General features: G+C 38.4%; 1 protein-coding gene across 1 annotated transcript in view; it reads right to left on the bottom strand.

Moving 5' to 3' along the window:
* The window catches only part of gfra4b (GDNF family receptor alpha 4b), a 44,755-nt gene extending 21,133 nt beyond the window's left edge, over nucleotides 1-23,622 (bottom strand). The window contains exon 1 of the mRNA XM_035669968.1: nucleotides 23,249-23,622. Within this exon, the coding sequence (XP_035525861.1) occupies nucleotides 23,249-23,291 (43 nt within the window). The 5' untranslated portion in view covers nucleotides 23,292-23,622. The remainder of the gene's footprint in view (nucleotides 1-23,248) is intronic.
* Nucleotides 23,623-24,953: the final 1,331 nt, after the last annotated feature.

Below are 24,953 nucleotides of genomic sequence, written 5' to 3'. Positions count from 1 at the left end.
ACACAAACACAATACACAAACACAATAATCTCAGCCAGTACCCAGCATCACCAGGCACTTAACTCCTAAAAACCAACAGCATTGCATGTGTCTGCTACTCTAAATCCACTGTAATGACTTGATAATAAACCTAATGTCAACTCGCTCAGTGGCCTCCTCTTAATTATGATGCACACGCTTAGGCCTCTCCCCTAAGGCATATATATCAACAAATATGCATATTATTAATCATTTTCATTACTAGAAACAGAAGCAAATTGTAACCATGTTTTCACCATTCTGTGCATTTCACGCTATCCTCAGTTTTTTTATTTTCTCAGATTATTTTTCACCTATATTTTGGAATTTCACATTTCCACCCTGCAGAAAAAAAAACCCAACACCATACAAATTGATCCCATAATGCTATGGCTGCTGTGTTGAAGGGAGCGAATTGTAAACAAAAGATTATATCTGAACGCAGCAAAGATGGTGGTTGTTATTCATGACTCGAATCACTGCTTCGAGTGAGCACCTGTGTCAGTTTGATCCAAGGGCTAGATGCTGTAAGACTGACTGGCACAGCTGCAAAGGTCTCGTAGCATTAAAGTTTGTTTGGCTCTTTAGAGTATGAGCTGACTATAACAGTTTGTGTGAGTATGCGTGTGTGTTTGTGTGTGTGTGTGAATGGGTGTGTACGATTATTTTGATAACCAGTTTGAGTTTTATCCTTGAATGAGAACATGTGCACTGGGAGCTGGGAGGTTAAGGGGTTTGGGATTTAAAGGAGCATTAAGTAATTTATGACATCAATCAACCTCTATCAGCAACAACTTTGACAGGACTCAGACAGTGGCATTCAGTTAAAGTCACATGCGATCATATCACTGCCAGGATGAAGTGTTCTCATTGCCACAGGGTAAGAATGAAGATTTAAAACAAAAATACAAGGGATGTTTAGTGAAGATCATTTCTCTTGACAGAACCTCTGTTAGTAACAAAGATTTGTCCTCACTGTGCACTGTCTGTTGCTTAAAGGTCCACTGTGTAACATTTAGGAGGATCTGTTGGCAGAAATGGAATATAATATTCATAGATATGTTTTCACTAGGTAATAATCACCTAAAAATAAGAGTGTGTGTGTTTTCGTTAAATTAGGCGTTTTACTGCACAGATGGAGCAGGTCCTCCTCTATGGAGCCTGCTATGTTGAACTGCCATGTTTCTACACTAACCCATAAAGGACAAACCACGCCCAAAGAGATTGCATTGCAGCACCTGCAGTTAGAAAAAGAGGCTTTAACATAAAGGTATATGAGAACAGACTGAAATTGCGCAAAAGGGTTGGTAGTCTTCTTCACAGAACATAACACATCTTGACACTGCGGCTGACTGAACTATGATAGAGGCCAGACAAATGGTCTTCAACATTTGCAACTACACTGCTAGATGCCACTAAATCCTACACACTGGTCATGTGAGCATGCTAATATTAGCAAAGTTCAGATGAGGCTGATAGGAATGTCGTTAGTGTGGCAGTATTTGGTAATAAATAAGGGATAATACCCAACGTGGTGTCCATTATCAGGAAGTAATGGCTGACAGGGAGGCCAGAACAAATCAACCAAATGGGCAGATGTAACTTACTGTTAGACACAGCCTGAAGTAAAGAGTTGAATAGTAAATGAGATGTGAGATTATATACAAAGTATGAGTAAGTTTAGAGGGGCGGTGCAGGGGCTTGTGTGTTACAGTCGCGGGAGTTGTGAGATATATTTATCAGATATTCAGATTTAGTTTTCATTCAATTTATTTCAACGCATTCATTTAGAACGGTGAACAGAGAATTAATTGGAACTACTTAGTAGGTGTCCTATATCAGAAATTAATGGACACAGAATCGAGTATTCATCCAGACCATGGTACAAACCAAAGTATTGAACAAATTTTAAAAAATCACCAAAGTTATTACAATTCATCCTGAGAGGGTAATGACTGTCTGTACCAAATGACAATCCATCCAATAGTTGTTGAAATATTTCCCTCAGAACTACAAATGTAAACCTCATTTGGCACAGTCTGTACATCATGCGGGAACCATGAATGTCTTAACCAACTTTCATGCCAATCCATCACGTATTTGTTGAGATATTTCACAGGATAAGTGAAGAAATTAAGCTACTGGAGCTGCTAGATGGAAAGTCAACAAAGTCATTAGTACGGGCATTAATGTTGGTGTACAAGTTTTAATGGCATTCAGTCCAGTTGCTTAGATATTTCAGTCTGGACCAAAGTGTTGGACAGACTGACTGACAGCAAAATCTTGTGCATCTTTCAGATATAATGAGCTCTTGGCTGTACATGTGTGTAAATACAGTTTTTAGAGCAGGCTGACTGTGAGTAAAGTGAGAGATGGAATCGAATATGCTACATTATTCTTTTAGGTTGTTGTAATATATCACTGCCAAAGGCACATTTGACAAACTTAAAATTGCTTTTGTGTACTCAATGTATGTATTACCTTTATTTCCTCAGATATATGTCTTTTTCATTATCACATAATTGTATTTCCCTTTGTTTGTGAAACACTGTAAACTCATTTCAACATGAACACTGTAAACTAAATCATTATCACCAAATCATCATCGTTTCCCATTTGATGTTTAATGATGATCACTGTCTGATGGTTTACAGGTGCATGTCTAATGAATTAATGACACTATGTGTGCTTTAAATACCTGCAGCTGCACATCATAGTCACAAGATCACTGCTTTGGTGTTGTAAGATGATCTTTGGGAATATGAAACTGTGGTCTGTCTTTGTCATTCTTTTCATTGAATAATCTGGTGGATCCATTAAACTGCTGGAGGACACAGACGTATGTGACAATTTTCCAATGATTGACATCTGTAAAACATGTTTCTTTAATCTGAATCTTTGTGCAGTTATACTTTGAACCTACACCAAGTTGAAGGTATCTGGCTCCTGGCTGATTAAACATTACTCACAAGGAAACATTAGAAGGGACAGCTCTTGCCAAAACCAATGGTCAGGCAAAAACATCACATTTAATTGATAGATAACTGAATAATAGACATTGCACTGGTGTTAACACTGAAGTTTAACTAGAAAAGAGGCAGCCTGAAAATCTCAACCGCCGCTCCATTGTTTGTATCTTTCTGTTGTTGTTACTGAAGTGAAACCGAAGCGACATACTCCACCAATTTGTGTGTTCTGACACAGCCTTAACTGTTCCTCCTCAGGTGGTTTTTAAAAGCTTTCTGAACCACCTGAGGCTTATATCACTGGCAGGCTGAAATAGTCATAAAGCTCTGGGCAAAGTGCCAAAATTCAAACCAGTACAACACCCCTCACCTGCTGACACAGAGACACAAGCAACAAATCCACTGTGTTTTGTTCCTATTCAGCCATAAGACTACAGGAGAAAACTTCAATGTTCGAATATGCTCGCTCTGGCAATACGTAATTAGTGACACACTGTGCTACCTGGAACAGTGATCAGATACTCACAGTCACAGTCATTTTGTTGAGGCAAAAAGGTAGCTGATCTTAACACTGACAATACACAGTTCTCTCCTGAAGCCACAAGAAGACATGTAGACACAGTAAGAAAAACACAGTTACATTAATACAGTATCAAGTTAACAACAGTTAAGGTGGGAAATTACCTTTCTGTCAGCCACAGATACATGTTATTTTGTGTGTGAAATCTACCAACTTCCATGTTTTACCAGTGTTTGGCTGGTGGCTGGTGCTAATTTCTCACCCTTCCTACCATCTCTGGAGGTTTAGGTGAGTGGATAAACAATGTTACCAGTATCTGCACACCTTCCTGGTTATGTGAGAATACCATCCACATAAAAGGAGCAGTGTTAATGACTTAGTGTCATCTAGCAGTGTAGATCTTCCGAGGATAATCTTGGCTGCAAAATACACATGAAAAACACAAAAACAAGGTAACAAATCTAAATCTCTAAATCTATTCTACTAATGACTCCTTCAGTTGACATACAACAAAGGTCCGTTATAAGCTGTGTTTTACTACAGCCAAAGTCACAATTTAGTAAACCAGTAATTTCCTTTAACCCTTTAACGATGACAAATATTAATACAGACTGACAACACTTTTAATTGTATTGGCTATTTAAATTTAAGAGTCATTCCAGAGAGTGTTAGAGAAAGTTGGCTTCCTAACATTTGTACCATTTAGCCATCATTTCAACAGACTTTGATAATTTCCAAAAGCGCTGTTTTTGTCCACTCTAAAATGTGTTTTCAGATTTAGCCTCTAACCCCTTGGATTTTTGAAAAGCTCACATATTAGGTATGAAAAATGGTGGCTTGTTATGAACGGAAGGACAAAATGAAGGGAAATGGGGTCTGAGGAGGAGGATTCTCACAGTTCATCAACACACTAACAGTATTCTGTATTTGCACAAGAAATGAAAAAAAGCTTTCAGTGGATATTAAATAAGGATGAATTTTGTTTTGTTGAAAGATATTATTGGAGATTTATTAGGCTAAAAGTCATCAAGTTAAGGTGCTTCTTCATACCTCGCTGATTTACTGGAGAGATTGCACTCATAACCAAACCAGGCGCTTCAAAACATTTATACGGATGGAGGAAGTGCAGCTTGTTACTGTTACTAAGAAAGGAAATTCTGAAAAGTTTTCTTTTGACATGCAGAACAGTTTCGATCAGACTGACTAAAGTAAAATTTAATTCATTTCCCCAGATGTGAGTAAAATAAAGGCTGTTAATATTTAGGAGTAAGACTGAAGGAGTAAAGTTCTGTGTGTGTGTGTGTGTGTGTGTGTTACGCGCGTCAATTTGTATGTCAGTGTGAAGGCTTGTCAAGTTCAGTCTCAATGTCACACAACAAAGACTGCTTTATCTTCACTTGGAAATGGTGACATTATGAGTGCATCGACTATTGCTATGTAATGGTTGCAATTAACTTATCAGCATATCGTCCTTTGCTTGCAGAGGGGAGAGAGCGTGACACATCATGTTTTTCTCTCAGTGTGAAAGTGCGAGCTGTCTGCAGCACTGAGCAGGACTCTTGCCAGCCAAGCAGGGCATACAAATGATGGGTCTTCTAAAATATAAAGTGTAGAACGCAGTGCAAATACTGATGCTGATTCACGGCGAGATGGTTGCCAGTCATATTTTGCTTAAATAAAAAGATCAGAATGTCTTATAAATAGGCACCAACCTTGTTAACATTGCTATTTTACCATCTCACCATTCGCACGGTGACTAGATTCTTACTGTGTCTTACTAAGTGTCTTACTGCCCGTTGCTACACCTGTCAAGCTTTCCACTCTAGCATGGCACTTATGCAATTTACATTGATAACAATGGCAGGTTTACCACCTGAAGTTCTTAATAATTTTTGAAGCAGTGGGTCCTTCATTTTAAAAAGAAGTGGACAAAAGCAGGTTACTCATTTCTTGCTGGCAGCCATTGTTTTTGCAGTCTGACAACTGTTGTTGGTGGATGTTATCTGCAGTTCAAATTGCTTGTTTTGTCAGTCCAAAACCCAAAGGTATTCAGTTTACCATTCTCTAAAAAAGGCAGATCAACTCCATCACATTGGATAAGTCTAGATAAATGACTGAAATTATTAACCACTTATCAGAATAGTTGGAGATTATTTTTTAGCTGATCACTTCAGCAACAACAAACAAACAACATAAAAACACAATTAAGGTATAAACAGTAATGCTCATATGGTTACATTTGGTAAGTTTGGATGGAAAGGATCCAACTGTTACTATACAATAGCAGAAATTGTATGTTGAAGAAGGTGGAAGGTGAGGAAGGAGACAGCCTGTAGTTTATATGGCAGGAAATGGAGCTGTAGTCATCCATTAAGGTTTAGCTCTCAAGAACTATGTCTCCTGTGGGTCCTGTGTTTACATTTTGAGAGAGAGGAGGCTTGTAGGTACTATTTTAAGGTATTATATGTCCCTGAAGAGTCAAAACAGAAGCACTGCTCTAGCTGATCAAGTAACACAGTGATGAAGTCTCAAAGCGGCTACAAAAGCAGCCACTTTTGACCTACATTGCTCCAAAAGTATAAAAGATATCACAACACAGCTTTGGAAGTTCATAAATATTTTAAAGCACATATGTCTGTATGTCTGCTGTATGTCAGAGCAGTTGAATTTCAACGTTGAGAAGGTTTGAACCAAGCTGAATGATTCTACAACTACATCTACATATCTCCTGAATGAGCTGAACAGTTTCATGTTTGAATGATGTGTGTGGCACAAAGCGTATAGGACTTGTTAGATGCCAAATAAACATACAGAAATAAAATGGCTGAACAGAAGAACAACAGTGGCCTTTGTCCAGCACTGACACAAATAGGAGGGGAATATTTACGGAACAGTAGCAGTGGTGGCTTAACAAAGTGATTAAGTGTTAACCTTCTGTCGGGTCTGATGTTGTGGCAAGGCCATAATACCTGCCAGCTGCTGCTGTCACTCAAGAGTCATTACAGGAGGAGGGTGGGGCCACACATTCCAATACAATGATTGATGGGCACTTTTACTGATGAGACTCTTTAACAGCAGAGCCCTCTGTGTTGCTCAGACTCCCAGCGTGCCCCCAGTCCTTGAGACCCGTCTGTTGTGTTGTAATAAAGCAGAAGCAGCCGCAATGAGAGGAGCTCACACATGAATCTTGAGATAGGGCTTTTCAGCTGATTACCTTGACTTCTCTGTTGCGATAAAGAGTTGCAACATGGCAATTTCCATAGTGTGTTGCTTTTTTTAAGGTAATAAATCTAGGGGCTTTTTTCTGTGTTTTCAATTTTATGGGCCCAGATTCACACTACACTTGTGATGTGAAAAAAATTGTGTAGTCTCTTTTAGCTGTAAATTATTGAAATGTGTTGCACAGCCTTTATTAAAGCACCACTGCTTTAGATCTCAGTTTGATTTTGTGTCTCCATTTGCCTCCATGATCTGTAATTGGTTCACACATTCACTGAGAGCACTTTGCAAAAGCGGTATCAGTGCAGGGAAATTATCATTCAGCCAGAGCCAACATTAAGATGACAAAAAGTGAAATGTGGGTCAGCATGACCAGATGTGATCCTGTTAAGGTAGACTCCAGAGCAGAGGACTCTGTCAATCATGCAGTACCCATGGGACTACAACGGTGATCTGCAGTAGCTCAGCTGCACGACTTATTTGTGATTCACTGTTTTAAAAGCCTCACATGAAAGGTCACAAAGGGACCAGAGACTCCAAAAGATTTGAGATCAAAAGGAATATTTGCCCTCTGTCAACAGAGGCTGAAGTATAAAGTCACGAATCTGACACTGGCCACTGCTAAACAAATAATTTCTTGTAAACTAGTGCTCCAGTCTGTGTCAAAAACTGAGGTATTTGTCAAAGTGGGACCTGAATATGATCGTAAAGGATATGTGAAAGTCATTCCTCAAGGATCTAAAACCTGGGCACCTATTTGTCATCTTCAAAGCTGTCAGTCATGCTTACAACACTGTTAGGGATAAATGAAATTTACAGTCGGATGCTGAAGTGCAAAGTCTCAAATAAAAACTAGTAATACGCACAGGATAGGATGACAGTGAAGCCTCAACATTTTCCTCTCCTCATTAGCACGTCACAAGACTGATTCATAACATAGCATGTGAAGAGAAGCTTTGAGTCACTGCCAGTGTATCTGATAATTATTTAATTATTTATGTGCATTTTAATAAAAAATATTTTAAAATTATTAAATGTTCTGTTCTGTTCTACCATTGATAAAAAAAATGTCATACTATGACGAAAAAATATAAAATATAAAATTCTATATGTTTATTTCTCTTTAAATTCTATGGTGAACATTATTTGTGGCACTAACTCCACAGCCGTATCCTCTATTCACTGTTTGTTGTGAACAGGCTCACTGAAACATTTATCCATTATTCAGACAAAAACCCATTAGACATTTCTGTCACAGTTTGTAGAACAAAAGCAATACCGTGCATGAAATGATTACAATTTTCTTTTTCAGTCACTTCAATTTAACTTTCACTGGCAATAAACCACAACAATGTCCTAATTAATTTCAGCTCTGAAATTCATAGCTACTCAGTCAAAAACACTGCCTGGATTATAGCTTGCAGGACCAAACATTACTGAAGCTAAAGTTATAATTGAATAAGTGGCTTTATTAACCACATTCCTGTAAAGGGAATGGTAAAGAATCTAAAAATGTTCAGAGACAAACTAATAAGCTGTGTGTTTCTTGAATGACAAAATTAATATGACAAGCTTTGCAAAAACCCCAAAATATGACAAGTACATGACGGGTGCTGTAATTCCAGTTTACTTCCAGTTGCTTTCATCTGAGTTGCTTTTCATCATAATGGTGGACTGTAATCAAAATTTCACCCCCACTTCACTGCACAGCTTTTACGCACTTGTAGTTTGCCAGAACTGCTCTAAAATACACACAGACAGGACTGACGCAGCCTCCAAGATTTCAGGTGTTTGAAAAAAAATGTTTAAACAATGTACTGTTTATGCAGTGTGTAATAGCAAAAAGTGCATTTGCAGGAAAGGCATCCCAGCAAACTGTAAGTAACGCCCTTTGATGAAATAAGTGCCAAAATAATGTCAATACGGTTCACAAACATAATCCGCCTCTAAGTGGTATTAACAGGAAGGCCCTTCAACAAATATCTCCTCATCACTGCCATATCACATCCCCGCTGACTGATATATTTTGCAGCTGTGTTCTCTTTTTGTTTTCTTCTCTTCAGACTGACACAGGCATCAGTGGGCTATCTATCTATCTGGCAGAGTTGGAGGAGTGATTTTGGGCGCTTCTGTTTCCTGAAGTAAAAGTCTCATTCATTTTCTCCATAGACAATGTTAGGTGACTCAGAGATGGGGCACCTTAAGGCTTAGAGGGACATGAAAGTCTGCTGGGTGAATCATCAGTACAATACATGAACTGTGTTCCAAAATATCTGTGTAACATAAATTAATTCAGTTTCAGATTCTGGGTCAATTTTGGATCAATTCAGCAACCTCAGGAAACATGTTTTGTTTCCAAATGCAACAAAGAAGCTTTTAGAAATTCACTCTGCCATGAGTCTCCCCTCCGACTGGCTTCTCCTTCATAATAACAGAGGTCGGGGGTCATGGGTATAGAGCCATCTTCCATGCCACAGAGGAAGAGAAAACATGATTTCTCAAGAAACAGAGCTGAAATAGGTGGTGACCGTCACATAAGCTTATTATATTATCAAGGAAGGAAGGACTGTGTTTCTGTGTTGAGTAGCTTTGAAGATACGACTCAGGTGCTGCTTCGGTGAGCTGGCTTTTCTGTCGGGAAAGGAAATTAATTTAAAGACATCAGCTTTTAAATGTCATTGAACCAACTGCTGGAAAAAAAGAAAGAATAAACAAAGAGAAAGGGAGAGGCAGAAAAAAGTGTGGGCATGCATGTGAAAGAAAGAGTTGAAACAGAAACTTAATGTTTTGGGTGGGGGGTAATTGTTCAATATATTTCAGTGTAATTTATGGTTTAGCAGTGAAGTGTATGGAACTACAGAGTAGACAGTGACAACCAGAGATTAACTTGTGACAGCTGCTTTGCCTGGCTCCAACCCACATTGAGTAGACCCACATGATATGTGAGTATGAAGAGGGTTTTAATGACTGCAAGGAGCAGTGGTGGAGTAAGAGACAAAAGATGAAGAATGACAGAGTTAAGATGGATATTTACCTCTTATTTTCTATAGAACTATTCACAGGCAGCAGGTTACATGGTTTGATTTTATTGTGTGCTAAATTACCATTTGTATGATCATCACATAGATTGCTTTCCTTATTTTCCTTTGTCCCTGACTGTGAAGGCTAGCTCATACTGAATGCAATGTGTGTCACTTCTCAACAGCCCGTTCAAGGATTCCTGGTATGTTAATCTGTTTAAAAATGAATATATATAGGCACATTAATGTGATTAACCTGCTTGATAAAAAACAGACTTCCCCACTGATTATCGAGACTCAGTGAAGGCTAGAAATTAATGTCTTGTAAAGATAAAACTGAAAATGTTGACAATGTGACCAGAGAAAATTCACAGGAGGAATAAAGCACATACAATACATGACCTGAGAATTGTATTTAGGAGTTTTTCTAAATTTAAAAAAAAATCACATGTGACAATGTCAAGTTCACTTTAGTGATGTCATTTCCTGAAAAGGTTGCTCTGTTATAATTTCATTACATGAAATACCATAAAATAATGTGTCCAAATTAGTTTTATCAAGAGACTTACACATGTGCTGTGGATAAGCTTCTGATTGTAATTAGCCCAGTTCAATGTGTAATCCTCTGTCTTGTCCCTCTGCATAACCTTTGAACAGCATTGAGGAGATACTTAGGGCGGGATATTAATCCTGAAATGATCTTTTATTTGCTTAAAAAGCCTTGTGGCCTTGTAATGACTTAAAGAGCGCAACATCAGCTTTTACATGACCTTTTGTTTTGCACAACATTACCATATGTTGTTTCTGTAACCCCAAACAGGTGTTCCTCCCGGGTTCGAAGGGCATGTATAAAAGTACTGAAGCAGGCAGTGGCTTATTCTGCAAACCTGCCATGCAGACACCCCCCTCCTCCCCATGACCTGGCTCAAAAGTGTCCTTCTTCTTCCCGTAGGCTGAACGTGTGATGCTGTAAGAGATATCAAGCTTGAGTCTCATTATGATGCAGACCATGAGAACTGTGGGGCAATGGATCAAAATAGCAAAAGCAATAACAATGCTGCCAAAAAAACTTAAAGCTCAGACTTCTCAGCTTCTCCACCTTCTACTGGGAATTTTTGCACCATTAATGAGCAGGTCTTTTGGCCTAAGAAACGTCGATGCATGAGATCACAGCCCCAGACCCTTAATAATGTCAAATTGTTATAAACTGGTGAGCAACTGGTCCTATTTTTTATAGACTTGGCTTATTAGGCCATCAGACAGTATGCATAAACCAGGGGTATTCAACTGGCAGCTCGCGGGCCACGTCTGGCCCATCTGGCATGCAGAAGAGCCACTAATGAAAGAATATTAATATATATAGTATTACGAACTGGGTATTTGTGGCAAAATGCCCAGAAAAAGGCAGTATTAATGCAAAATAAACATATCCTACTGCTGCACCTTCACATTAAAAGCATTTAACTGTTAAGAAGTAGTCAGTGAGCTTGACGATGGCTGCCCGCTATTGTTACATTTTTTGACAGCGGATCAGTTTAAAATATAGCAGGGAGTAATGAAACAAGAAGGTGCAGCTGTTAGATGAAGAGCAGCAAGCGACACACTGCAGCTGCACACCTCCGACCTCTCAGCCAGGTAACCAGAGTTACTTTAACTGTGTGCCATGTCTGCCATGTGCCGCATAGAATCAGATCACGGTTGCTCAAAGAATGATGGAAAAAGGCCAATTATTGTCTGACTTGTTAGTTAAAACAACAATAGTTTGTTAAGAATTCCTCATAGCCTCAAAAAAAAAAAAAATTCCTGCCAATCAGGACTATATTCTGCAATTATATTTCAGAATTACAGATTTTAACCATCACTCCTCAGTGATCTGCCTCCTCTGTGGAGGTCGGAGAGCATTTTTTAGTTAAGTATTTAGGTATCATTATGTATTAGTTCCCATGTTTTTTAGTCCATTCACACTGATACAAATAACATTAATTTAGTAAGAAAATGCAAATATTAGTAACGTAGTTGAATACTCCTGGCATAAACCTTCTTGATCCTGAATCACAGCACATCAAGAGAACCTCCATTCATTGTTGATAACATCTTAATAAATAAAAGAAATTGTATTTTATTTATTGTTAATTCGGTCTCTGAAGTAGTAAAAGTATCTTTAGTGGCAAGTGCTACTTGTAGAATAAAGCTTTGATTCTCAAAGAAACTTCATATACAAGTACACAGGTTAAAATGGTCGTAGAAACCACATGGTTACCATGGTAACTGTAAATGCCGTCTATTACTACAGCAGACACTCATTAAGATGCTACTTAGTCAGAAATGCAACAAAGGATCAACTGGTTTGTCTGCTTACAGTACAGCCAAAAAAAGTGCATAGTTTTAATAAAGAAGTCTAAATGGTCTTTTTCATGAGACACTGCAATCTCATTCCATGCTGCACACTCACACACGGTGTGAGTACTTTTACACATGACAGCAGAGCACAGTACAAAGTTGGTTAGCTTGCCGAGGACTTGGAGGTGTGAAGCATGTAACCCTTCATCTACCAGCTCTCTGTGGCTGTTCCTTCTTGCTCCATCAGCCTGCTCCTTTGCAGAAAACTGATCCACTGTCCGAAGAAAATGACACACAATCATAATAAAAGCCACCCGCTGTTTCACCAATGTGAAACAGGACCAGTGGGATGTTCCTTTTGTCATAGCAGTAACTTACTACAGCTGTGAAACAGAGTAAAGAGAGTGAACAGCGAGACTTGTATCAATGAGATTCAATTATGCAGGATTACACGCAAGCATCGTTTCCCGTGAATTTGAATTATTTCCCGAAAATCTTAAGCATTATAACTTCAAGTGTCACATGTTATAGTTTTACATTTCTGAACACATACTGCACATGTTATTCTATTATAACTTCAAAGCCCACTGCAGCTTTCAAAGCAGGGTCTTCCTGCTGCTTATCACAGCAACAGTGTTGAATCCCCCAGGATGTGTGTGGCAGAGAGTCAATGGACCTAATATGGAGTGATTCCTTTCCAGAGGCATATCCATGGGAATGTGGCTCTGGTTTCAGTTATCACTCACACAGAGCTGTCAAACGCTTAGTGGCATTCTCTTGATCCAATTAATTAGGGCCTAACAAGGCATAGAGAGGGAAGGGATTTGGATCTACAGGGTGGTGACAGAGTCAAAGGCCTCTACAAACGAGGCCAACATCTCGTCACACACTGGCCATTAATGAGACATGTGAAGTGCTGCTGTGTTGAAGAACGTCGTGAATGTAGAACATTGCTCACTTAGGCTTCCAACCATATAGAAACATGTCGTAAAGCCTGCCAATCTCCCTTGTAATTCAGAATCTTTCATTTTCAGATAGAAGTTCTAACAAATGCTGAGAAAAGCCAAACAATCCTGACAACTGAACAAAGACTCAATAACTTTCTGTGATACCGTATCTGAGCAGTATCATTGAGCCCAAAGTGAGATGGGGATCTTCTGTATGCACAATTTGCAATTTGTTGGCAGCGTCATTCCCTGTGTCTGAAATAATTAATCAAGTAGTGGTGAACGGAGGTGGCATCCTCTCCTGCATAGAGCAGATGTTGTAAATCCACTGCAGCTCATACAGACAGGTGCCCTCCAGCCGGTTCCTGTCTGCTGCCTTGGTAATGGCGTGTTTCCTTTTCTTGAACACTGGAGGAATCGAACAGCACTCAGTGGAGTCCAGCCTCTATCATCTCCACATTACAAGGTTATACAGAAGAACATAGGTTGAATAATCACTTCAGTGGGGTGCTAGGTGGAACAAAATGTACAGACAAATGAGCTGCTTAAAATAACATACATTCCGGTCTATAGTCAATCCACAGAGACTTTTATTATCTTAGTATTAAATATAAAAAGAGGGGTATTCACCAAGAGGCTCTCTCATACTCACTAAGAAAATCCATATTTCCATCTATAGTAATCACTTCAGATTTTAGGTGTTTGCTTAGCTTCACTCGAAACGTCTGCTATATTTGAGACATTTAGGCCAGAAAAGGATGGAATGTAAATCTACACCTACAACTTGTATTCATTTTATTTAAGAAAGTGATGCACAAAGACCAAAGTAGTAGCATTCCACTCAAGCAATAGTGAGGGTGACAGTGCGGTGGAGCACAAAAGCTGAGAAACACTCTAAATAGGTCAGCACTCATCAAAGTTGTCACGATACCAGAATTTTAAACTTACATACAATACTAATATAATACTAGTAAATGTCATGTATCCCCTGCTGTAATCCAAAGTACTCCTAGGGGTACCCCCATTTGAGAAACACTGATTTAGAGTGAGGACAATGGCCACTGCTACTAGGTTGCAATCTTATTGCCACCATTTCCTGTATTTCATATTTCCCGGTCTAGGCAATAATTAAATTTATATCATGCAAACAAATTTCCAGTCATTGTTTTTTATTGTGGCTAAGATGAGGCCACAAACGGATTTCACTGATTTGATTAACTGAAGAGCTCCTCCAAGGCATAAAGATGCTGAATAAATTTCATTGAAAAACTGTTTGGTGCCATAGCTCAGCTGGTGTATGGTCTAGTCTGGGAACGCAGATAAGAAACTATTCCATTTGCTGGCTGAACTGCAGTGTAATTCACTTGCCTGTGCTTGTAAACAAACAATGAAACAGTAATTAAATACTATAAAATTTGAGACTACACTTATTTTAAATAAATAATAGCAATAACACAGAATATAGTACATATGCACAGGTACAGATATCAAAAAGTTCCGTTAGTGAGCTCATTCATCCTGCCTGTCATAAAACCTGTGTTGGGACCACGGTGATACAAGGCTGCTGCATCCATCATTTGCACGCATTGTTGTCTGAGCTCCTTTTCTGGCTTTGAGGTCGGTTTATAAACTTTTCTCTCACTTTTTTTCCTTTTTTTTTGGCTCACATCGTTTAAGACAAGAATAAGTTCAGTGAGAAAATTACAGTATATTCTAATAATTGTATTTAACCTATAATTAGTGCTACTATACTGTAGGATAATACTGCTGCTGCACAAGGGTGCCTGAAAAGCGGACCACTGTATGGTACAGTAGGTCTTTACTGCAGGAGCATTGGAAAAGGGAATGAACATCAGCTGCTGTCATTTCTATTTGAAGAAAAAAAAACATAGAACAGATGACTGGTTCATCTAAAAGTCACTAGACTGTGTGCACTCTGTGGTTATTAATGCCAACAAGTCAAAGAGGAAACAGAAAACTCACTATATTAATCAAAAAGAAGTTCAAAATTGGCTCAGGGTTATTACATCGGAATGAGAGAGCGCACCATTATGTACACATAAAAAAAAGCCCACGCCTGCTAGTCTTATCATTTTTAAGAGGATTACGTCTCTCTGAATCTAACCAAAGTCTAGAACAACCGCAGTGTTGTTTCCAGCATGTTGCTGATATCACACTGGTGTTTGAGTAGAAAAAATAAAAATCGAAAATAAAACTAATGCCCATTCAGTGGCCATATTGTAGGCCTTGTGTGCAATGAAAATATTCAATTCAAACTCAGCTAACTAGGGGAGGGAGAAAAATATGTCCTTGGACCTTTGTCGCATGTACTCTTCTAAGATTTGCTTCCATCCATCTTCATGAAACTTCACTCACCCCAAATAGATTTAGCAGTGTCCCAGAAATGCAACAAGAAGGCAGGAAGTGGAGCTTAAGCCCTCCATTTAAAATTGTGTCACAATGGGGCTGTGCCTACTTGTCTGGAACAGTCTTTCTCTCTGGATAACCACCGACAGACTCTGAGTTAATGAGCCTCTGTTTGGCCCGTAGAGGCCACTGTATGTGTATAACCTCAGAGTCATTTTCAGAATTTCCTAACAGGTCTAATGGAGAGGGAGACGCAGCTTTTAGTCTGATCAGGAGCCCTGCTTATGCCAGTACTGTATCATTTTCACCTTTTATCTCTAAACTTTCAGTCTTCAATCAGTGTGCTATGCAGATTAAAGGAGACCCATTCGGTGAATATATCATTATCACTTGAGTTAGGATAATAGCCACTGATGCTTTTTTTCTTCCACCTGAGTGACAGTTGTACAGTCATTTTGTAGTGCTACCTTGTCACACTTTTGATTTCCTACCAGTGTAGCAGAGGGCATATTCTTACATTTAACCGAGACCTGAGATCTCAGACACTGAGCTGAAAGATGATAAGTGAGGCTAATGTTGTGACAGCCAAAGGAAAGGGGGTTGGGTGAAAGCAGATACTGCATGTTATTGAGAATATATAGTACAGCATGTCCATGTCCACTCCAGATGTTAAATTGAGTTAATCCTGAAGGATCTCCAAAGAACTGAAAAGGCACCATCATTCTGTCGTGCTTTATTTCACTAAACCCACAAGATTTCATCCAATAAGGCTGGTAGACTTAGGGAAACTAACTGCTTGCTCAGCAGTTCAAAACATTTAAATTGAACAAAACAAAATGTACGGTTGGAAAGATTGATTTACAACCACCAAGTGTCACGTTTTTCCTACAAAAACAAACCATCGAACCATAAGCCAGATTGTTCCTCCAACTCCTAACCACAGTGAGTTTTTCTTGCCAAAACCTTTGTCAGTGATTGCTGTTGCATGACCCTGACTAAATCTAACAAAGTAAATGTTTTGCTCTAAAGCAGCCACTGCGTCTGAGGGTTTACTTATGTTTAAACACATTTAGAGCAAAAGGCAAATGAAAGGAAGATGTTAATATGACACTATGGGCCCCTGTAGGGTGTTGTTTGGATAACATTCATATTTTATTAAATCATATTCACATTCTTGTAAATAAGCCCCAATAAGCCATTTAATATATCTACAGCAGCTTTCATTATATACACATTATTAGCATGGATGCACTGATACTAATAACAGTAATTGTAATAGCAGAATGAGTGAGATTTAAAAATATAATATATAGAGTCATCCAAAAAATAATCCCTCTCAGTCATCACTCATGACCCACTAGAAGTGTGTGGCAGTGTCAGTATCTGCAGTGACTCTGCCCTCTGCCTACGTTTCTGGACGTCAACCTTCTGGGCAGTGGGTGTGTAGCCCCCAGCCAATAACAGTGCACAGGGCGTGAGGGCGCAACTCTATAAAAACAAAGCGAGCCGGTTCCAGATCGTGAGTAGACGTCCAAGACGTTTTTTGAATGGCATAAAAACTATTATATTTATAAGTAAAATTCTATAAATTAAAGTGTTTCTCTGTGATATTTGGGAGCTTGATTTAAAGACTGTTTATGACATGATAATGGTATGATTTAGGGAAAGTTTTAAGGAACATTTAATGCAGAAAAGTATGGATGTAGCATTAGTGATGTTGCCCATAGGTTTCTGAAGGGTTTCCATAGGATTATGGAAATAAGAGTTTTCAAAACCAAGCCTCAAGCCATGCTTTTTTGTACTTTTATTACCTTATAAGCATAGCTAAAAGCTTGGGGGCAACAGGCTAGAAATTAAACATTGACTTATTATCACCTAAAAAGTTAATATGGCAAACTTTTTGCTTATGTGCACATCCGGCAGCTATGGAGCAACATTAGCCTTCATTCGGAGTCGTGTTGGCTGGTTGTTGCGCTTGAGCTGCTAAAGGCTCCACTATGTTCACCAGCTAGTCTCTAATTTTGTCTCCCTGTAGTTCAGTCAGCCTCACTTCCAACTCGTCAAACACTGCCACTTGATCAGTGGCCCTCCACCTCAAAATATGATGCTGTAGGTATCCCTTTCTGGACTCGCCCACAGGTGAAGTCAGGTGATGTAGTGTAAACAGCAAGAAAGTCTGCATATGGAGGGGATGGGGTGGATGCATGGGTCAAACAAACCCAGGACTGTATCCCAGGAGACCACTGTTTCCTCTGTGTACCATTTAGGAGGATATATTGGCAGAAATGGAATATAATATCCATGAGTATGTTTTAATTGGCGTATAATCACCTGAAAAATGTTGACCACCATGTTTCTACAGTAGTCCCAGAACAGACAAACCAAATACTGGCACTAAATAGATTTCAGGGCCTACATAATTTTTCCTGCATGCTTGGAAGGGGAGGTTGAAGCGAGGGAGTTGCAATCTGCAAATACACTAATAGATGCCACTAAATCCTACACAAAAGCCAGATTTTGTTATATTTATTTTTAAATATTTGACAACTTGAAGAGAGCTGGACATGAGGATAGACAACACAATTTTACAGCTTCTGCCATCTATTGTAACTCCAAATTAGACTTTATCCTGTTTTTATTGGCAAACTTAGCCACTAAGCCTCTTACGACAAGAATATCAATGTAAGATAGACAGCAGTCGTGTTCTGTGTCTTCCCATTACTTGCCATTGGTCATTTTGTCCTAACAGAATAGCTTCAATCACATAAATCTCTAAATGTAAACACATTCCATAATGAGTTAACTGTGATATAACTGGAGGCACTCAACTACAATAACGGATTAGGGCTTTAAACTCAGACTCATTTATTTTTCACCCACATTCATCACGTCTAATCAATGGTACTTTAGCTGTAACCCTCCTGCAGCTGGCTCTGACAACATCACTGCTCACCTCAGTCTTTTAGACTTTTCAGCTGCGAGCAGCTTTTTCTCCAAACTTTATGTACTGTTTGAAATTATTATAGTTTAATAATATAGGCAGATGATTGTCTGAGAAATTGAATACTGTCACCACTAAAGGTCAGAGCCCTCAGACTGACTGACATTAGATGAATGGCAATGTGCCAACTCAAAAGCAGATTTTAAAACCTCACTAATTAAAAACAAAGGCAAATTTAAGGGCTCTGACAATGGCTGGAGAACAGAGGCAGCCCACAGGAAAAGTGTAACAGTCAATCTGTCTCTAAAGCTTTTAACCCCCAGCTCTGCCAGCGAGTGAATGTTACTCAAATATATTGATAGGGTTTAGATGGAAAACTCATATCCTTTATAGTGTTTTATTTCCTGTAGAACATGAAGCTCATGAGATGAAACACTGACTGAGGACCAATAATCAGTTATTATGGAAGTTCAGTAAAGGTACCATTAGGACAGATGCATTAAGTCATAGTCGCAGCTATCATTGATGCAAAAAAATCCATAGCATTTTTCCTTTGTTTCCTCAGCTGTATACAGCATATAAAGTAGTACTTAAAGTAAAGATTAAACCAGTTATTAGAGCTTAGTCAGTATCGGCTGGGCACATATACTGACTGAAATTAGCCTTACAAGAAGTGAGTGTAGAAATACCAAAGATATGTTTTAGGTCATTAACTTAGTACTACTACGTAGTTTGTTCACTTTTCAAATCTTAGTCCTAATGTTAATAAATAAATACAATTTTAGGAATCCTTATTAAAAAATATTTTGCTTATTTTATGTGTTCGTGAAAAAGGTATTTTAAATAACTTTTTGGCCCCAAAATTGGCCGTGCTGTTATAGTATTTGGCACCATGTTAAATGTAATTTAATGTGTCCTTCAGTTTCCTAGTAATTCAACAAAAAGACACTAAAGGAAAGGAAATAGAGGAACACAGTTGGTGAAGTTTGTAATCAGCTGTTATCTTTCAAGGTTCATTCCTTTGAAAAACTGCTAAATTCTTGATCACTAGAAAAACCTACAGAAAAATTAATTTGGTAACTTAAGTAAATATTAATTTCTCTTCATAATTATATACATTATTCTAGTGTGTACGCTGTTAGTCTCTCTGACTCTGCTGCTCACAATCACACCACTGCCACTATCCTGTAGTCTTAAAATGCACTTGTATTCTTTGTATTCTTATCTCATCTTATCTTAAATATTCATTAATGCACTCAATTGCCAGTTTATTAGGCACACCTAGCTAAGAGTAATGTAGTCTAATACAACATCCCTGCAATAAATTCTACTTCATGAAGGTTACACTGTTCAGTTTTTGTTGAAGCTATACTTTAAAGAAGCGTTCATTCAACTTTATGGTCATTTTGGAGTTTGTGGTGTTGAATTATTCCAATATTTAGTTAATACTCTTTGATATTAACTGGCAACTGAGTGTAGTTAGAAAGTTTATGCTCCATATGTGTTGCTTGTAGCTACAAATGGACAATCATAGAGAAAATATGCTTTATTTTTATTTTTTTTTCTGTTAAGCTGAACAGCTTACCACTGAGTAAAATACTCTCCAGGCTAGGGTAGACATTATTGGAAAATGTGCAGCGAGCCCAGATACTACAGTGCTGCTAGTCAGATTTTTTATTCTGTTTCACTTAATTGATTTGGAGCACTGAACAAAACAGAGATGTGGGGGGTGATGAGGTCTGGATGAGGGCTACATTTTCTCTACATTCAGTACCAAATGATATAGTCTGTTAAATACCATTTCCTCTCTTGGAACTCATTTGGAAACAGAGGAGTCCATAAAACAAAAGTGCCACAAAACCATGATTTCTAGCACTCTCAAACATAAATTTTGCTCTTCTTAATCACACAAATGATTGTAGAAAGGCAGTTGATACATTAACTTTTCATAAACTGACATAAAATGTGCATAATAACGAGATTGAATCTCTAGTGCAAACACTTTGATAAAACATCATCCCAATCAAGCACGAACAATTATACAATCTGGGTTAGTAGTGATGTGTATGGAACTGAACCAGCAATAAACCCTGACCAACTGTGAGTATAAAGGTTCAAATATGTCTTAATTCTGTGTTGTAAATGGTATAAACATCTTAGTGAAACTCCCATATTCATCACTATTTCCTCTCACTAGTAAGGCCAATATTTTACAGGGATTGCAATGACTGACCTATCTGTCCCACATGAAGAAACGATGAGCATATGATGGGCTGTATGTTCGGCACGGGTGCTACCTGCCTCAAATGAGATTCATGACAAATCCCATACAAGAGGCCAGCCAATATGCTAGGTAATAGCATGCTTGGCAGTACTTATCTGCCTCCACTGAAGACACAGGTCATATCCCACAATGTCAAAACCATTAAATCAAAAAATATAGCATGTTGGTAGTAGGCTCAACCTGGTGGCGGTTGCAGTTAAAAAGCAGCTCTGATTGAAGAAGGAGGTTAAAAATAGTAGATTTTATACAGTGACGAAAACAATCTAAAAATCTAAAACGCTATGATAGGCCTTAATCAGAAACATTTAATTATTAGAAGAGTTATAACCAATTTGCATATCCCTGCTACTAATGGTTTTTCACTGCAACCTCTACTAGTTTGGGTGCCACTAGAGATCACGCTTTCAGTTTGACTCATTAATATTAAACGCAATCACCTTGTGCTACAGTTATGACTTGCACCTTGATATAAAATGGCTGTGATGTGTCTGTGGTGTCCCCTTTACCATTTCAATTTAATACTGCAGGAAAATGCTTATCTAACCCAATAAAAAAAAAGTACTTGCACTGCACAATTGTGCTTAATTCTATATAATTTTGAGCCTCTGTGTGGATCTGTCAAAGTGAGCCCTGGTGCACATTTATCATGCAGATAAGATCAAAGGTTGGAAAGTCAACTTCTTGCCTGGGATTCATTTTTATTTTTCATAACACTGGAAGCAACAGTGATTCAGTTTGAACTCCACAACTCATCTGAATGCACAAACTGACCCTCTGCTAGATTAATGTCTTCTTCAGGAACTGCAACACTGGACTGAACAGCATCACTGCTCAAGGTTCATGTCTCAGCTCAGACCAGCATGCCACTGAGTCGATACCTATTGAGCAGGCTTCAAGGAACCAAGCTCTTGGTGTAAGTGCTGGTGGACTAATCTTTTAACCCTACTAGACATTTATGTTGATAAATAAAAGTATATATATATTATACACATATGTTACTGTACTATAATTTGGAAAAGCATTGGTTAAAATGGCTCAAAATTCCTAACTATCTTTGATACTAAAAATAACACAAACCACAGATTCACTATCATTTCTTCCAAAAAGGAATATTTAACGTAGTCTGGCTCTATGTTTGTAAGTAAATGGTGAGCACAAATAAATACATAGAAATTCCTCACTGTTCTAAAATGATTTCACCCAGCAAAAACAGGCAGCAAAAACCAAGAAATAATCCAACAGTGCCTAACCATAATGCCCACTGTTCCCAGCTGAGAAATCCTGTTCCTGGATGTTTGCTTTAAGACCTCTTTCTGGAAAATTGTGGTGATTTTGCGATTGCTGGCTGTTGACTTGCAGGTATCTGGAGCAATAAAGGGAGCTGGGCAATGTGTGAGCTCAGTTTTATGAACATATTAAGCCTTGAGAGTCAAAGGAACTGCTGAGAATGTCACAAAAATAGGTTGAGTCATTTAAACTGCCTTTCTGACCTTTTACAGTTTGGTCTTGGCTAATTGATTTGGGCTGATGGCTTAACACGCTTAACATCAGCATCTCTACATTATACCAAAAACTGTATGATATATAGAAATAAAGATCTGTTTATCAGCCATTGATCCTGAGCAGGGCATTACTTTATTATTTAAATATGCAGGGTTGCAGCATTTCTTACTCCATTCCTTTCTCTAATGAAGACCTTCAAAGAGGATATTATTAATGAATAAAGAGCTATGATATAATATATATTCTGGCCTTTGTTAAGCAGAAAAGCTGGTGCCACTTAAAATGAGAATCATTATCTCATGGTCATCAGTGGTTGTAATGATATTAGTTACAGTTAGCACTGTGGCAGCAGGACTGGGATTGACACATTTGTGTTTAGTGACAAAGAGACACTATGAGGTAACAACACACAGCTCTCCTCTCTCAAGACTGTGGATTGTTGCCACAAAAAATCAATATTCCAGCTTGGTTCAATTACATGGAGAGCAGGTAGCTCAGTGACACTCACGGCAATGACTGATGTACTGTTGAGGATGGTCACTTTGGAGGATTTACCAGAATAAACAATAAAGCAAGTCCCCTACAAAACTTTGAAAGCAAATAGTAGGTAATTATGACATATTGTGGTAGAAAGGAATTAGATTTTAATACTATATAATAAATGTTGTGTGATGCACACATCGATGATATAGACCTGGCAGTCTTCTGTAGTGAGTAAATATGCATAACCAGAAAGCCAAAAATATAATCCACACACTGATCCATCGGGGAAAAAAAGAAGAGTTTTTATATGCGCACATACAGAAACACACGCGCTCAGACGCACACATTTAAGCACGTGCATGTATGCAAAGCTCCTTGTTGCAGAGCACACCACACAATGTTCTTAAATTATTATTAAGTAATGCAATTATGCCATTTTTTTTTGTTTTGTTTTTTACATTATGACTTGAAATACACAGCTTGGCACCCAAACGACCGTCAAACTCCTTCAATGTGATTAATTAGATCTTTAATCACACTCGGAATATAGCAGGTTGGATGATTTTCTCACCCCGCTAAAACAAGATAATTATAAAATTTGCTAAATTCGTTGGAAGAAAGATAGTGTGTGGTTACTTACCCAAAGTTATGAGATGAAACAGATAAACTCCCCACAGATCCATCTCTGTGTGAAATGAGAATTTCAAATAATGCGTCGGACCTACACGTACAGCTGTATAATTACACGGCAAGAAGATGATATCCTGTCATGCATGTGGTGATCATTATTGGCCCAAGGAGAATAATCTCTTGAAATTTTAATCTTCTTGTTGTGGTCTTTTATTTTCTTAGAATCCCACCAGTTTCATCCAAGACGGTGTTACGGTCGCGCTTTTGCGCAGAGCCAGAGCCATGCGTAATAATGTTAGTGAAAGTTGTCCTGTGCGCTGTAGGGTCCGGTATTGTGAGAGAGAGCCTTCTGTTGCGCGTCGAGGTGGTCACACAAGTCCTTGAGTCCGCTGCTGGAGAGATGCTGAGTGCTGCCGGGAAGAACCACTGCCAAGAGGGGAGGGAGAGAGTGGGGGTTGTGTGTGCAGGACAGGACATTAAACAGCCTGGTTACACGACCTGGCGTCTGTGGCGTTAATAAAGTATGAAATAAGGTTAATGCTGCATCAAATGCCTTATTCTTATATTCCTACAGGGACTCATAGTGTGGGTAGTTTATATAGCGCTTAACCTGCTTTGTGGTATTTTTCTATGTTATTGCATTTACTCAAGGTCCAGTAATATTCTTATAATATTTCCATATGATCTGATCATTTTATCCCATAAATGTGATATTATATTTTTTTTAAAGTACAGTATATTATATGTAAAACTTCAGAGTATTAAATTATTTTTTACTTTATACTGTACTTAGAGATGGGGGGTTTTGTAAAGGCTTGCCTTTTCATGATTCATGCCATTTATTCCCCTGTCTTCTATCATCAGCTCAAGGTCTAACCCTTGTCATTCAGCTTGCTTACATAATATAAAATCTGTTTTTTTTGTAGCAGAGAGTTAATAAGAAAGGTAGAAACAACTAAAAAGGAAGAGTGAGTTGGCAGTTTGAACGATGTTGGGATGAGAGTTGAAATCCCGATTTTAGCGTGTTTTATATTGGGGCACATGTGTGTCTTCATTTGGGATAACTTTGTGGTCCAGTCTGGTCTTATTTATTTATGCCTGTGTAGACTCAGGTCAGTCACAATCAAAGGTTTTCATGATCAACACATAGCCTATATCCTATCTAAAAGTGCAGAGATTGTGCTGATAGGTGTCTTTCAGTTCACCCAGAAAATTAAACAAAAGATTAATATCAATGTAAGAAATAGGAGAACTCTCAGAGGAGGCAGATTTGGGACACGCTCAGCCAGAAACCTATTTCATTTTAGGTTTCCTGTGCAGAAAGTTTGACAGCTCAGAGTCCAAATTCATGTGGACAGCACACCTCTAATTGGTTATACAAAAAATACAGACAGGCAGTCCCTTCTAGTGGAAAGCTTTAGTTGGTGAGCTACCTAAATTGGCCATATTTACCCTCAGCTGCTATTAAACAAAAGAATGACTAAATGTCTAATGTTGACATGTGGACTGTTAGGAACCCCTGAAGGTGACCTGTACAGCCTCAGTGTAGGCAAAAATGCATTTAGTATAAAAAGTAAATTATTGAGTGTGTCAAAAACAGTTTTTCCTTTTGTTCTGTACAAAAGCAAAAGCACTTGGCCACCATAGAGAGGTGGATTCATTTCCTGGTCACTACTGTCTACCAGAGCTGCACAGCTCCATTTTCAGAGCTGTTC

The sequence above is a fragment of the Morone saxatilis genome, unplaced genomic scaffold (genome assembly GCF_004916995.1).
Source record: "Morone saxatilis isolate NCDOM2014 unplaced genomic scaffold, NCSU_SB_2.0 Contig22, whole genome shotgun sequence".
NCBI classification, from domain to species: Eukaryota; Metazoa; Chordata; class Actinopteri; family Moronidae; genus Morone; species Morone saxatilis.
Note: the sequence above shows the minus strand (reverse complement) of the source record. Positions and strands in the feature narration are given on the sequence as shown.